This window comes from Arvicola amphibius, chromosome 3 (assembly GCF_903992535.2).
Source record: "Arvicola amphibius chromosome 3, mArvAmp1.2, whole genome shotgun sequence".
Taxonomy (NCBI): domain Eukaryota; kingdom Metazoa; phylum Chordata; class Mammalia; order Rodentia; family Cricetidae; genus Arvicola; species Arvicola amphibius.
The window spans coordinates 103446175-103459406 of NC_052049.1; the positions used below are offsets into that span (position 1 = coordinate 103446175).

General features: G+C 40.3%; 1 protein-coding gene across 6 annotated transcripts in view; it reads right to left on the reverse strand.

The window, feature by feature from the left end:
- The window catches only part of Fam118b (family with sequence similarity 118 member B), a 44425-nt gene that overhangs the window by 20914 nt on the left and 10279 nt on the right, over positions 1-13232 (reverse strand). For 5 of the 6 annotated variants that reach the window (XM_038323031.1, XM_038323033.1, XM_038323030.1 and 2 more), the window contains exon 2: positions 2945-3037. In XM_038323031.1, coding sequence (XP_038178959.1) covers positions 2945-3030 — 86 coding nt within the window. In that variant the 5' untranslated portion in view covers positions 3031-3037. Of the gene's footprint in view, positions 1-2944; positions 3038-9975; positions 10116-13232 lie in introns of all 6 variants that reach the window. The other variant, XM_038323028.1, reaches the window with a different exon arrangement.

The following is a 13232-nucleotide window of genomic DNA, read 5'->3' on the forward strand; positions in this document are numbered from 1 at the left end:
AAGGAATCTGCTTGATCAGATTATTCAAAGTGGAAACATCCACCCGAAATGAAATGTACCTAGTGACAGCCAGATTTAAAAATAAAAAAAAGTGAGCACTGCCCTCCTATTCTGCTGACAGGTTCATTTTCCCCGTCCATGCTTCAGTTGTTCACCGATAGCAGAACCCAGACCACACCATGCATGTCAATCTAACAACCCCATTAAATATGTATTCATCCTGTCAGTTCTATTCCTCTAGAGCAGTGGTTCTTAATCTGTGGGCTGTGACTGACTCCTCTGAGGTTTTTTATAACCCTTTCACAGGGGTCACATATCAGATATCCTACATATCAGATAATTACATTATGATTCATAGCAAAATTAGTTTTGAAGTAACAATGAAAATAATTTTATAGTTGGGGAACACAAGGAACTATATTAAAGGGTCCCAGCATTAGTAAGCTTGAGAATCACTGATCTAGAGAACCCTGACTAATATCCATACTCACATAGACTCCTAACTGCTTCCCAGTAACTTAAATATGAATGGACAAACTATATGGTCACTTTACATCTGCAAAAGGCCCACATAAGCCAGGTGGTAGTGGCGTACACCTTTAATCCCAGCACTTGGGAGGCAGAGATAGGTGGATCTCTGTGAGTTCAAGGCCAGCCTGGTCTACAAGAGCTAGTTCCAGGACGGATCCAAAACTACAGAGAAACCCTGTCTCAAAAAAAAAAAAAAAAAAAAAAAAAAAAAAAAAAAAAAAAAAAAAAAAAAGGCCCACATGATAAGAGGTACAGCGGTACATACAAACAAGCTTGCAGGTAGAGAGGAATCAGTCAGGAGGCTAAGGCTGCAAGATCACACTTGTAAGACAGCCTGGGGCTCCAGAGTGACACCCTGTCTTCAAAAGGACAAAAACAGTAACAATAACAAAATTGAAGAAAATTAAAAATGTAACAGCAATTTTTAAGAATCCCTAAGAAAAACTGAGGAAAAACCTTTAAGAAAGTAGGACTGAAACAAAGAACAGGAAAAAACAGAGCCAGGGACAGAGGTACATGCCGGTAATCCAAGAACTCAGGAGGCTGATGCAGGAGGATAGAGCTGGAGCTCAGAATGGGTTACACACAAAGACCTTGCCACCAAATAGTGAGAGATGGGGTGGGGTGGAGAGAAAACATGAACACACAATGACAGTAGGTCCAACATCTGAGCAACAAAACCTCTACAGATACAGAAATGTTTAATATCAGGTTAACACAAGATAATTACTTCAAAATGAAGTTATCAGGAAGTAGCTTGGGTACCATACTATTTAGTTTGCCAGATATGGTATTGTACAACTTTCTGCGTTCCTAAGAATAATGTATTTTTGTAAGATTCTAGTGAGCAAAGGCAAAGGATCACACAATACAAAAACTGTTGTTTTGATTTGGGACCGAACGCCCCCTGGTCAAGTTCAACTGCAAAAGGTTTGGTTCCCAAGGCAAGTGTTCAGAGCCGGAGTTTTGGGGAGGTAACTGGATCAACTTATCACCAGAGTAATCCATTGATTCATAATGTGAAAGTATTTCTGACTGGTAGAGACTCTGAGTCACAGGGCCAACTTGGAGGTAGTCACTAAAGATGTGACCTGAAAGAATGCTATCTTGTGTCTGGACCCTTCTCTCATGGCTCTCTGATTCCCGGCAGGCAGAAGGTGGGCCACTCTGTTCTACACGTTCTTGAATGGCATTCTACCTCACAATAGTCTTAAGAGCAATGGAGTCAACAGACCATAGGCCAAAAATCTCTCAAACTGTGGCCAAATCACCATTTCCTCTTCCAAATTCATTTCTAAAACAACTGCTAATCAGAACAGAGTGTCTATCTTGGTGAGAACACTTTTCTCCCTTACCAGAGAAATGAGTGGTATTGTCAAAATTCTAGGGAAAAAAATGTTTCCTACCTAAAATTCTATTCTCAGCCAAACCATTAAATAAATATAAGGAAATGATAAAACCATTTAGTATCTCCAACAATTACTCCTATGTATTCTTACTAAGGAAGGTACCTGAGAGCATGCTTCAGTAAAATGAGTACATTAAAATCAAAATTTTAAGTACATTAAGTACATTAAAATCCTAGTCCAGGAGTAAGAATCCACAGAATCAATCAGCATATGATAGATTAATTCTCCTTTCAGTTTCTGAAGATAAAAAGGACACAGAAAATAAAAAAAACCAAGACACACTTTAGTAATATGGAAGTTTAAAAAAAGTCACAAAAGGGAGTAAAATCCTAACACTTTAAGCCTGGCTATTAATATTATTTATGTTTGTTTTGTGTTTCGAAGCTCTGGCTGTCTTGGATCTTGCTATGTAGACGAGGCTGGCCTTGAACTCAGAAATCCACCTGCCTCTGCTTCTGTCTCCTGAGTGTTGGAATTAAACTACCTAGTTTATTAATACTATGTATAAAGACATAATGTAAATATTGAGAACTGGGTGGTTAACATGAGAAGATAAGGGTTAAGCCGGTAGGGCAGCAATACACGGGAAGGAACCAGAAAAGCAAACAGAGTCCTTATCTGTTACATGTGTTGCTTGTAGCAGAACACAGCATTTAAAATGTGTGCTGTCAGGTGCATGACTGCAAACTCAGCATCTGGGAGGATAAGACAAGAGTTCTAGACCAGCCTAGGTTATGTATCAAGACCTGTCTCACAATCCAAAACAAAACAAAACAGATGTCAAGATTAGAAAAAACAGGAAATTATTATCTCTGATAAGCAGGATATTTTAACCTTTAAAGTAACAAATTTTAAAAGTATGTATTAGTGTAATAAAAAAATTAAGTCCAATGTAAAAATAATTTAAGTCTTTTAATGAAGGCTATATTAATCAGTGAAATCCCCAATAGTTCAGGATGAGTACCTCCCACTAATGTTTCTTTGATTCCCTTTCTCTTGTTTACCTGGGCTTTTTGGTGGGAGGTTCGCCATCATTGAAGAATCCAAAAATCTTGTCTATATCAGAGGCCTGGCTCCCTGTAGAAGCCATCCAGTTTCTAAAACAGATTAAACATCATGTACCATGATTAGATCTGTAAAGTACACCATTTATAACAGAACATACATTAAGCATTTTCATAAGTATATGCTCATTAAGGTATTGTGAGATATTCTCTACTTAACAGAAACCCATTAATTAATGAGCACACCAAGCTTAAGGAATGAAATTAGTCTAAGAGAAGTAGTCTTGACATTATAACTCTCATTGCATAAGTGCTCCATACTGCTCCATATTGCTTCCGTTCCTCAGAATCCCTTGCCCACCCCCCCACTAAAATCCAGCCATGTCAACTCATGTAAGTCACTGGCCATCACTCTGTACCACTTGCACCAGAGGACTTGGGAATCGCTGAGGACATCAAACAACCCAGAGATCAGTATGCTAACAGTGCTTAGTTATCCACTTACACTCAGCAATACAAGCAATACCATTTGTTCACTGTCAGACATTCTTTGTTAGTAACTGTCCCCACAGGCTGAAGACAGTCTCTCTGACTAAACATGGAAGGGATTTTAATCAAATCACTGTGATTAATGGAAGAGGTATTAAGCAAAGATATGTAAAGACAATGAACATCAGTTGCTGGGATACCAGCATAAGAGTTCCTACAGATCAGAATAAAAACTACCACGGATTTTAATTGCTCAAAACTTTAAATGGTGACATTTAAAGATTGATATCAGCAACTTTTGTTTTTTTTTTTTGAGACAGGGTTTCTCTGTGTAACAACCCTGTCTGTCCTGGAACTCACTTTGGAGACCAGGCTGCCTTGAATCCACCTGCCTCTTCCAAGTGCTGGGATTAAAGGAGTGCACCACCACCCGGATCGTTTTTGTTTTGTTTTTTTTTTTTAAAGTTGTGTGCTTTTGTGTGTGAGTATGCATATGCTGGTGTATCTCAGCATGTGTGAGGAGGTCAGAGGAAACTTTCAGGATCTGGTCTCTTCTTTCACCATGCATGTCCTAGGGATCAAACTCAGACTGTCAGTCTTGGCAGCGAGCAGCTGTACCTGTTGAGCCATCCCGCTGGCTCAGGAGTAATATTTTAACACTGACAATGTGGAAGAGGATAGAGTTCTGGACATCTACTATGCCCTACTCTTACTACTGGGACTTTATATTAGAAAAACTCCTTATTTATTAAAGTCAGTTCCTTGCCTCATATTCCATTCCAGATAATGAACTTTTTATTGATACAGTCATCAGGAAACTAGGAGTCATAAAATCACAAAAGCAAGGCCCTGGGCACATAGGTCAAACACCAAAGCTAGAAATCATGCCTTTACTTAATCATCTGGTGTGACTGTTAAAAGGATACTGTAAATTCCTAAAAATGAAGTCAACCCAAAAACAGACTCTCTGGGGACTTCTTCCAGTATTTCAAGTAGGAAACAGCTAAATAAAGTCAAACAATTTTTCTAGACCCCGAACACTATGAATGTTGGCCACACCGCAGGCACACCACAGTAGTGATATGTAAAGTAAAGCCTTGCTATGTTCGGGTTAGTCAGCAGAGACTGAGTCTGCACTTGGCGCTGCTACATGACAGTCTGCAGCTGCACCAACCTTGGTCCTCAGACACCCCTGGCAGCCCTGGAGTTCTGACTTTTGATTATGTCTCGCCATAGTCAAAAGGCAATGAGATTTGTGTGAGTTGTCTGCTCTCACGGCTAGCAAGAGCAAGATGACTTTGGTAGTTGGAACCTTTCCCAGCCCCTATTAACCTTGTATATTTTTGAATAAAGTAACTGGAATGAGCTACTGGGTGTCAGTCATTTCCAAAAAGGCTGAACCCCTTTGCTCCTTTGGAAGCTTAGCATTTTGGTGAGCTTCTCTCTACTGAGACATCTATTCTCTTAACTGTGCGTTTCCTTTCTTAGAGTCTAAAATTGCTGATAGTCAAGAGTTGACCGTCACTGAAATGACTTTCATCAAATTCTAAAAGACATTTTCTCTCTAACGTTTATGTTTTATGGAGAACCAGTGATTTAAAAAGTGGTTATTTCTTTCACACATGCCACAATCTCTCAGTTTGGGTATATGATTTAAAGCAACACTAAAGAAGGCAAACATATTAATGTCCCACCCCCATAAATATGGCTCTGTAAACCCATCATTTAAACAAACTAAACCCAGCCAGGTGCAGTGGCATACACCCTTAATCCCAGCACTCAGGAGGCAGAGTCAGGCAGATCTCTGAAACCAGGCAACCTGGTCTACAAAGCTAGTTCCAAGACATCTAGGGTTACACAGATAAACCCTATTTGAACCCCCCACCCCCGCCAAAAACAAAACAAAACAACAAAAACAAATTAAACCTAATCATTGAACACAGAAAAACATGAAGTAAATGGAATTTAACATACGTTTTGAAGCCTGGAATAGTCAGAACTTGGTGCTCAATTCAAATACTAACCCAGTTTTGTTAAAAATTAAAAAAAAAAAAAAAAAAAAGGTCAGGTGGCAGTGGCACACACCTTTAATCCCAGCACTCCTGAGGCAGAGGCAGGCAGAGTTAGAGGCCAGCCTGTTCTACAGAGTGAGTTCCTGAACAGCCAGAGCTACACAGAAAAAACTTGTCTCAAAAACTTGAGACAGGGCTGGAGAGATGGCTCAGAGGTTAAGAGCACTGACTGCTCTTCCAGAGGTCCTGAGTTCAATTCCCAGCAACCACATGGTGGCTCACAACACCCCATAATGAGATCTGGTGCCCTCTTCTGGCCTACAGGCAAGATACTGTATAAATAAATAAATAAATCTAAAAAAAATGCCATCAAGTACAAAAATTTCACATCAATCCGACATCATGTTATAGTAAAAATGCAGGTACACTGTCAAATTGTACACAACACCATCAGGCTATGTGTATATACAGAATAAATTAATACTGGGTTTTAGGCTTGTGTCTCATCCCCAATATACGTCATTATGTAAACCCAAATATTAAAGAAACAAACGAAAAACAAAAAACCCTCAAACTTGAAATATTTCTGGCCTCAAACATTTCATTTAAAGGAATCACAACCTTCATTATTAACCTACTTTATGGATGGGAAAGCTATGACACAAAAAGGTTGGTACTTAGTTTAGTTGTCCCAGGATTCAAACCACAGCAACTGTGCCTTGCAATGCCATGTTCTCAGCAGCAGAACTACTAACTACTAATGTTTTCAGCCTTAAAATATTTTTGAAGCCCAAAACTATTTTTTAAGTGTTGAAACTGTAGCAAGCAGATTTACTTGAAATAATTCTGTGTAGAGCTCAATGGCCATGTCACAATTAGTTATGCTGGAGGCATGCGCTCATGCAGCCTGCTCAGTTTGTTATACACCTCTCACCACTGATGGATCACCACCGAACTCTAGACTAGCTCTGCCATTTTCTCTGGGAAAATGCATCCTCAGCTTTGCTGTGTTCTTATCCAAACCACTGGTTAATTTCTGATGCTTTTCTTTTCAGAACCCTTCTGTAGGCTCATTTCGGCTGCTGTAGTTTAAGAAAATTAAACATGCACAACAGGCTGACTGGAATGTTCTATTACTGAGAAGCTGAATGAAAAGTAATTATGTATGCCCTTATCACAGCTGGTCACTCACTCATCTTGTGTTTTGAATGGACTAATATTTTGCCCTTAGTCAAGGGATGTCTCATATGAGATATCTCCCAAGTGTCTATCCCAGTACATGCTATAAAAATCATATCTTATTCATTCTAGAATATTGTTTTCAAGGGGGAGGGGTCCCTTTTAGCATTTATCCTCAACAGTATGCAGTGCTGCTAACAAGCCTCAAAGCTAAGTAAGGAAATCTGGTATGGAATTCCTAACATGAATCAACTAGCTAGTCCACACATGAATTTCTCTATATGACTACTATTTCAGCCTTTGTTTCAGTGGAATTTGCTGTGTGTAAGGAGGGAGTGAAATCCTGAGTGAATGTGTGTTGTTGGCATGGGTACAGCCACGCCAAGGGCCTGACAGGAACCCCAACAGGAGTAAAAAAGCCTTCCTCTGGTCTAAGTGTGGATATTAATAGCATGTGCAGAAAATGTCCACTGTAGCTTTCCACCCCCAGACATTTATGGCCTGAAGACTTCTGTCCTACAGAGATTAACTAAACCTGCCCCCTTGTTCAGCTGTATGAACAGCTGTATGTCTCCAGGTTCAGCAATATAACAGCAAACACACTGAGCTTGGAGGTGAGGAGATGGCTTTGGCTTCTCCCTAAGAGAGTCTAGACCATCCAATCCCAGCTTCTCTTTCTGTCTTTTTTGATTTCCTTACTGCCCTAGTAAGGTCAATCCCTGGAGCCATGAAGAGTACAGGAGCTATGTACAGCTTTAGTGGGTGGTGTAGGAGGGTCTTCTGTTCTAATGTGTTACTTTCATTGGTTCAATAAAGAGACTGCCTTGTGGGAAACACTTCTCTGTCACAAGTAAATAGGACCTGTGGCAGTGTCCTCATTACTCCAACGACTGTTCCACCACTGAGAAATCCTTCAAGGCTAACAGAGTATAGCAAAATCGGTCAGATGCTCAGTGAACACTGAAAACAGTCATATGATGTCATTAACAAAACTTTCAGGCCAAAATCTTCAAATGAGAGAGAACACTTAGCAGCAGTAATTAGCCTTGTAATCCCTGATCTTGAAAGGTAGAAACAGAAGAACCATGAGTTCAAGGCCAGCTTCAGCTACTTATGAGTTCAAGGCCAACCAGGGCATATGAGACCCTCTATTAAAAATCAAGAAAAGACAGAGCATTTATAATTTGCAACCTATAGTTTTGGCAAAAATTGAGCTGGGGATGGGGCATTCAAGATAACTTATGAAAAACTTGAAAGAAATGGGGAAAAAAGAGTGGAGAGAAAAGGGACTGGTTGTCTGATAACAGAGAGGTTGGCATTTTAATGAAGGACCCAGGATCTGAAACCATCAGAGTCCCAGCAGCTCTTGCTTTCCCAGCATCTTGGAGGCAGCACAAAGGGCAAACCCTGGCTCTTCTCTGCACTCAGCATTCCGCTTAGTCTGTTAGCTGCCTCCTCGTTCTCACAGGCTCCCGACACACGCACAGCACTCAACTCAGCCAAGCCCCATGCTACAGGGAATAACACCATGTGACAGACGGGCAGATGGAACAAGTCAAGAGGAGGGAAAGTCCAATATTTTGGGGGGGTTTGCCAGAAAGCAAAGGATTTACAAATAACTAATATAAAAGACTGGCACATTTCTTGCAGCAAGCTTCTCCATCTTTGTTTATGAAAAATGGGACAGTAACTAGAATAAAGAACACTATTTCTTCTGTCGTAAAAGGGTTAACCTTTTTTTTTTTTAAAAGGAACACAATAGTCATCCTATGTCTTAAGAAAAACCCAAACCCCTCTAATTGTGGCTATTGAATTAATTCCAGCACATCTGTGATTTAGCAACTGTCGGGAAAGGGAGAAAAAGATGCTCAGTATAAGTAAGGTACCAAAAAGGAGCATTCCACAAGCTTATTGACTGGAACACACGCAGTAAAATATTTGCCTGGAGAGTTGATAAATTCAGTCCATAATGTGTAGTGCGGCTTTTCCTATTGGTATATAAAAGCAAGCTTACTGTGTCCTCCTAAGACTCATACAGAGATAGGAATGATGTCCAGTGAGCAGGGCCAGGCTTGAAATGTTTCATCTACCCATGGTTAACTTAGCTCCTATCGTTGTTCTTAAGCAGCCTGCTAGAAACCTCTGGCTTTTGTCAGATAATCTCTGCATCAAACTCATTTCTTGAAAACTCACCACTGGTAACATGCTAGATTGATGTTGCTTATTCTTTTATCAACAGTCATTCATATTCAATGTGAAAAAAAGCCTTATTGTAGCAAGGCTTCTGAAAGAGCCCAAATTCCAGCAAGTCATTTCACTCAAACCCAAAATAAATCATATTGATATTTCAGGCTCATAATCTTGGATGTTCTTTTTATCACCATATATATGTATATATACATACATATGCATGCACATACATACATACATACATACATACATACATACATGTGTTTGCATGTATGTATGTGCTTGCTCTCAGAAGCCAGAGGGCGTCAGATCTCCTGGGACTGGAGTTACAGATAGTTGTGGCGCCATGTGAGTGGTGGGAATCAAACCTAGGTCTTCTATAAGACTAGGTAGTGCTCTTAACCACTGAGCAATCTTTCTAGCGCCCTTATAATTAATTATTTTTAATTATAAAGTCAAATTGATAGCTCAGTTGATGAAGTGCTTACCTTGCAAGCACATGGATCTTAGCTCAATCCTCCAGAACCTACAGTCTTAAAAAGCCATTATGGTGGTACACACTTGAAATCCCAGAGCTGGAGAAAAGGAAAGCAGCACCCAGAAGTGGTGGTACACACTTGTAATTCCAGTATCAGGAAGGCAGAAACAAACCTAGCTTACTCAGCCAATTGAGGAAGGTCAATGAGAGATCATGTCTCCTGTCTCAACAAACAAGGTGGATGACTCCTGAGGAAAAATATCTGAGGTTGACCTCTGGCCTTCAATGTACGGGCAAATGTACATGTGCATCTAAATACACATACTCATAGGGGGATGCACATATGTATATGTACAATCAAGTCCAATTATTTACATTGAGTTCATCTATCTATCTATCTATCTATCTATCTATCTATCTATCTATCTATCTATAAATATAAAAGATAAGTAAAATTTTATCATAGGTTTTCTCTGTATAAAAACCAATTTCCAGAACACACAAAGAGTTTTACTAATGAGCTTATTTGAGTACAATTTTTTGTTTTCGTTTAGCAGTTTTAAATGTCTACTATATGCTAGGCTCTTGAATTCTCTACTTCAAATGCAAATAGAACTGGAGGCTAAAGAAGTTGTTACATGTCCTTTTAAGGAAAAAGGGTAGTCAGGCATGATGGCACATACCTGTAACCCCAGCATTCCAGAGATGGAAGCAAGAGGATCGTGAGGTGGCGGCCAGCTTGGGCTTTGTAGAGAGACCCTATCTCCAAGAAATTACAGCAGGAGAACTATTAAGCGTCGGAGGTGATATCTGTAAGTTCTGTCTGGAGGAGAGAAAAGGCATGTTGAATTTCAAGAGTCCTTCTAATTTGTGCTTATATGAACATGTACCACTTTCTTTTTTACTTTTCTTTTTGCTATTAGCAGAAAGTATAACGTTTTGTCTTAGACCCGTGTTTCTGAACACTCTCTACTAATTTTATTTCAGCTCCAACCTCCTAGCAAACTAACCTAGAAACTGAATGGCAATTTGCAGAACAGGATTCCAACAGAAAACAGTGATAAATGGAGAAAGAATAGAAATTTTACAAAGTACAAAAGGCCACTCTAGCCATAACACAAAATTCAGAGCATCAAGAAAAGATGAGCTGTGGGCCATGAGGGTTAGCATAGTCCCAGCATCCTCTGAACAGATTACAGGGCATGGACATTTCAAACAAGGCACTCAATGCATAGAACCCACTCAATACACACAACTCTGCCAACTTTCTATTATGGACAGTGACAATAGTGTGACCAATTCAAGACCTAAGGAGTGCATAGAAAATTTCACTCTATGAAAATAGAAAATATTCAACACCAAGTTAAAAACATTTAAAAGATTTGGTGCTACTAAGCTAGAAAGAACAGGGAACATTAATAAAACCTGATTATGTGTATTAGGTAAATGCTCTACCAATGAGCTATATGTCCAGTCGTCTTTTTAAAACTTTTGATTGCATATGCCTGTGTGCATGTGCATACACACTCAAACATACAGGAATACAGACAATTGTGGAAGCCAGAGGCATTGGATTCCCGGGAGCTGGAGTTACAGGTGGCCGTGAGTCTGACATGGGTGGCAAGAACCAATCTTGCGTCCTCTGCAAGAAGAGCATATGTTCTTACCCACGGCCTCTTTTTCACTTTCTATTTGAGAGTCTCATTAAGTAGCCCAGACTTGAACTCATTCTATACCCTAGATAAGTCTTAAACTTGTGATCCTCATGACTTAGCCTGTAGAGTAGTTGAAATTATACAGCTATGGACAGTCAAAACCTTCTTTCCCTCCTTTTTGAGACAAGATCTCACAAATGTAGCTAAATATGACCCTGAACATCAGGATCCTCCCAAATATTGGAATTACAGGCATGCGTTTTCAGTTCTAGGGAGTGAACTCAGGGTCATGTGTAAGTTAAATACTCATCTACTGCTGGGCTGTGGTGATGCACGCCTTTAAACTCAGCATCTGGGAGGCAGAGGCAGGCGGATCTCAGTGAGTTTGAGGCCAGCGTGGTCTAAAAAGCAGGTTCTAGACAGTCAGGACTGTTACACAGAGAAACCCTGTCTCAAAAAACAAACCAACCTGTGGGTGACAGTTGTATGGCTAGGGCAGACTGTGGAGCCAAGGGCAGTGGCACCAGGATTTATCCCTACTGCTTGTACTGTTTTTTTTTTGGGAACCCATTCTCTTTGGATGGATACCTTGCTCAGCCTAGATATAGTAGGGAGGACCTTGGACCGTCCCCAAAGCAACATGCCTTACCCTCTCTGAGGAGTGGATAGGGGGTGGGATGGGGGGTTAAGTGGAGGGAAGAGGAGGAGGGGAGTGGGAACTAGAATTGGTATGTAAAATGAAAAAATAGTTTTTCTTTTTTAAAAAAATAAATTTTTTAAAAAAGAAAAACCAACCAACCAACCACCACTACCACCAACAAAAAAACAACTACTAAAACCTGCTCTTAAAAGGCAGTTTTCCCATGCTGAGCATAGGGGAGCAGGCCTTTGATCCCAACACTTGGGAGGCAGAGGCAGGCAGATCTCTGAGGTCGAGGGCAGCCTAATCTATAGAGTGAGTTTCAGGACAGCAAGGGCTACAGAGAGTAACCCGGTCTCAGAAAACAACAAACAAAAGGCAGTTTTCCCCTTTACTAAACCTGATCTTAACTCTTTCAGTTTGTCTTAGCAGCAAGTGTCCTTAGCATTTTTGCCATAAAACAGACTTTTGGCTTCTAACCTAACCATCTCTAAGTGGAAATGATCAAATTCACCTGTCTCCCTCTGAATTATGGGAGATGAAAAATAGGACCTTGGGCACATTAGGCATATACTCTACCACCAAACTACATCCCCATTCTGGAATGGGAAAATCTTTAGTTTTGGGATTTTTTGGTTTTTTGTTTTAATGCTAGGTCTATAAGCATGTAATCCAATTCCACTGGTTTTCTTACAGAGATCCGTTTGTTCAGCTGCCCTATGAAGTGGACTTAGGAAACTCTGCATCACTTTGTTAAGATTTCAAGTGAAGGCATGAGTGTAGGTATTTAAAAACGACATCTGGAGGACACTTGTGGAACGGAAGGTCCACGCCTAACTACTTCTTTACTTTGACTTATGAACTCCTTGAAACTCAGGAAAAACTCATTTCTGGAAGCTGACACATTCAATCTCCCTGCAGCTTCTACAGAATTCCTTAAACAGGCTTGTGCATGCTAGTCTTGAGGTCTGTCTTTACTCAGAATGTTCTTCCCTATCTATATGCATAGGCCACCAAACTTATTCAAATCAACCCTGATGGTCTGAGCTACCTACCCTACTTACTGTGCCTGACTTACAAGAGCCCTGGAGATCTTAACACTAGCAAACATGCTTGCACATCCTCTGAGTCATCACCTCAGCCAAGGGTGGATTGATTGATTGATTGATTATTCATTCATTCATTCATTCATTCATTTATTATGTAGACGGTGTTCTGCCTGCATGTCTGCCTGCACACCAGAGGAGGGCACCAAATCTCATTACAGATGACTGTGAGTCACCTTGTGGTTGCTGGGAACTGAACTCAGGACCTCTGGAAGAGCAATCAGTGCTCTTAACATCTAAGCCATCTCTCCAGCCCCAAGGGTGGATTCTTAAGAGTAGAACTCTTTCTGTCAAGAGACTCAGAAATATTAGTATTGGGGGGCAAGAAACTAGTGCTTCTTATCCCAAAACAAATTGGGTTAAAGAAAAGCACTCCACGACTTCTCACCTGTGATTAATAAAATTAAATTCCTTATCATGGTTATAAAGCCCTAGCTCTACTACCATCAGTTCTTCATCCTTGTCCTTCATCACCCCTGTCCTTTCTGATCCCCTCTTGTTTCAATGCTACCAGTAGACTGCCTGTCCACCCTTCTCCT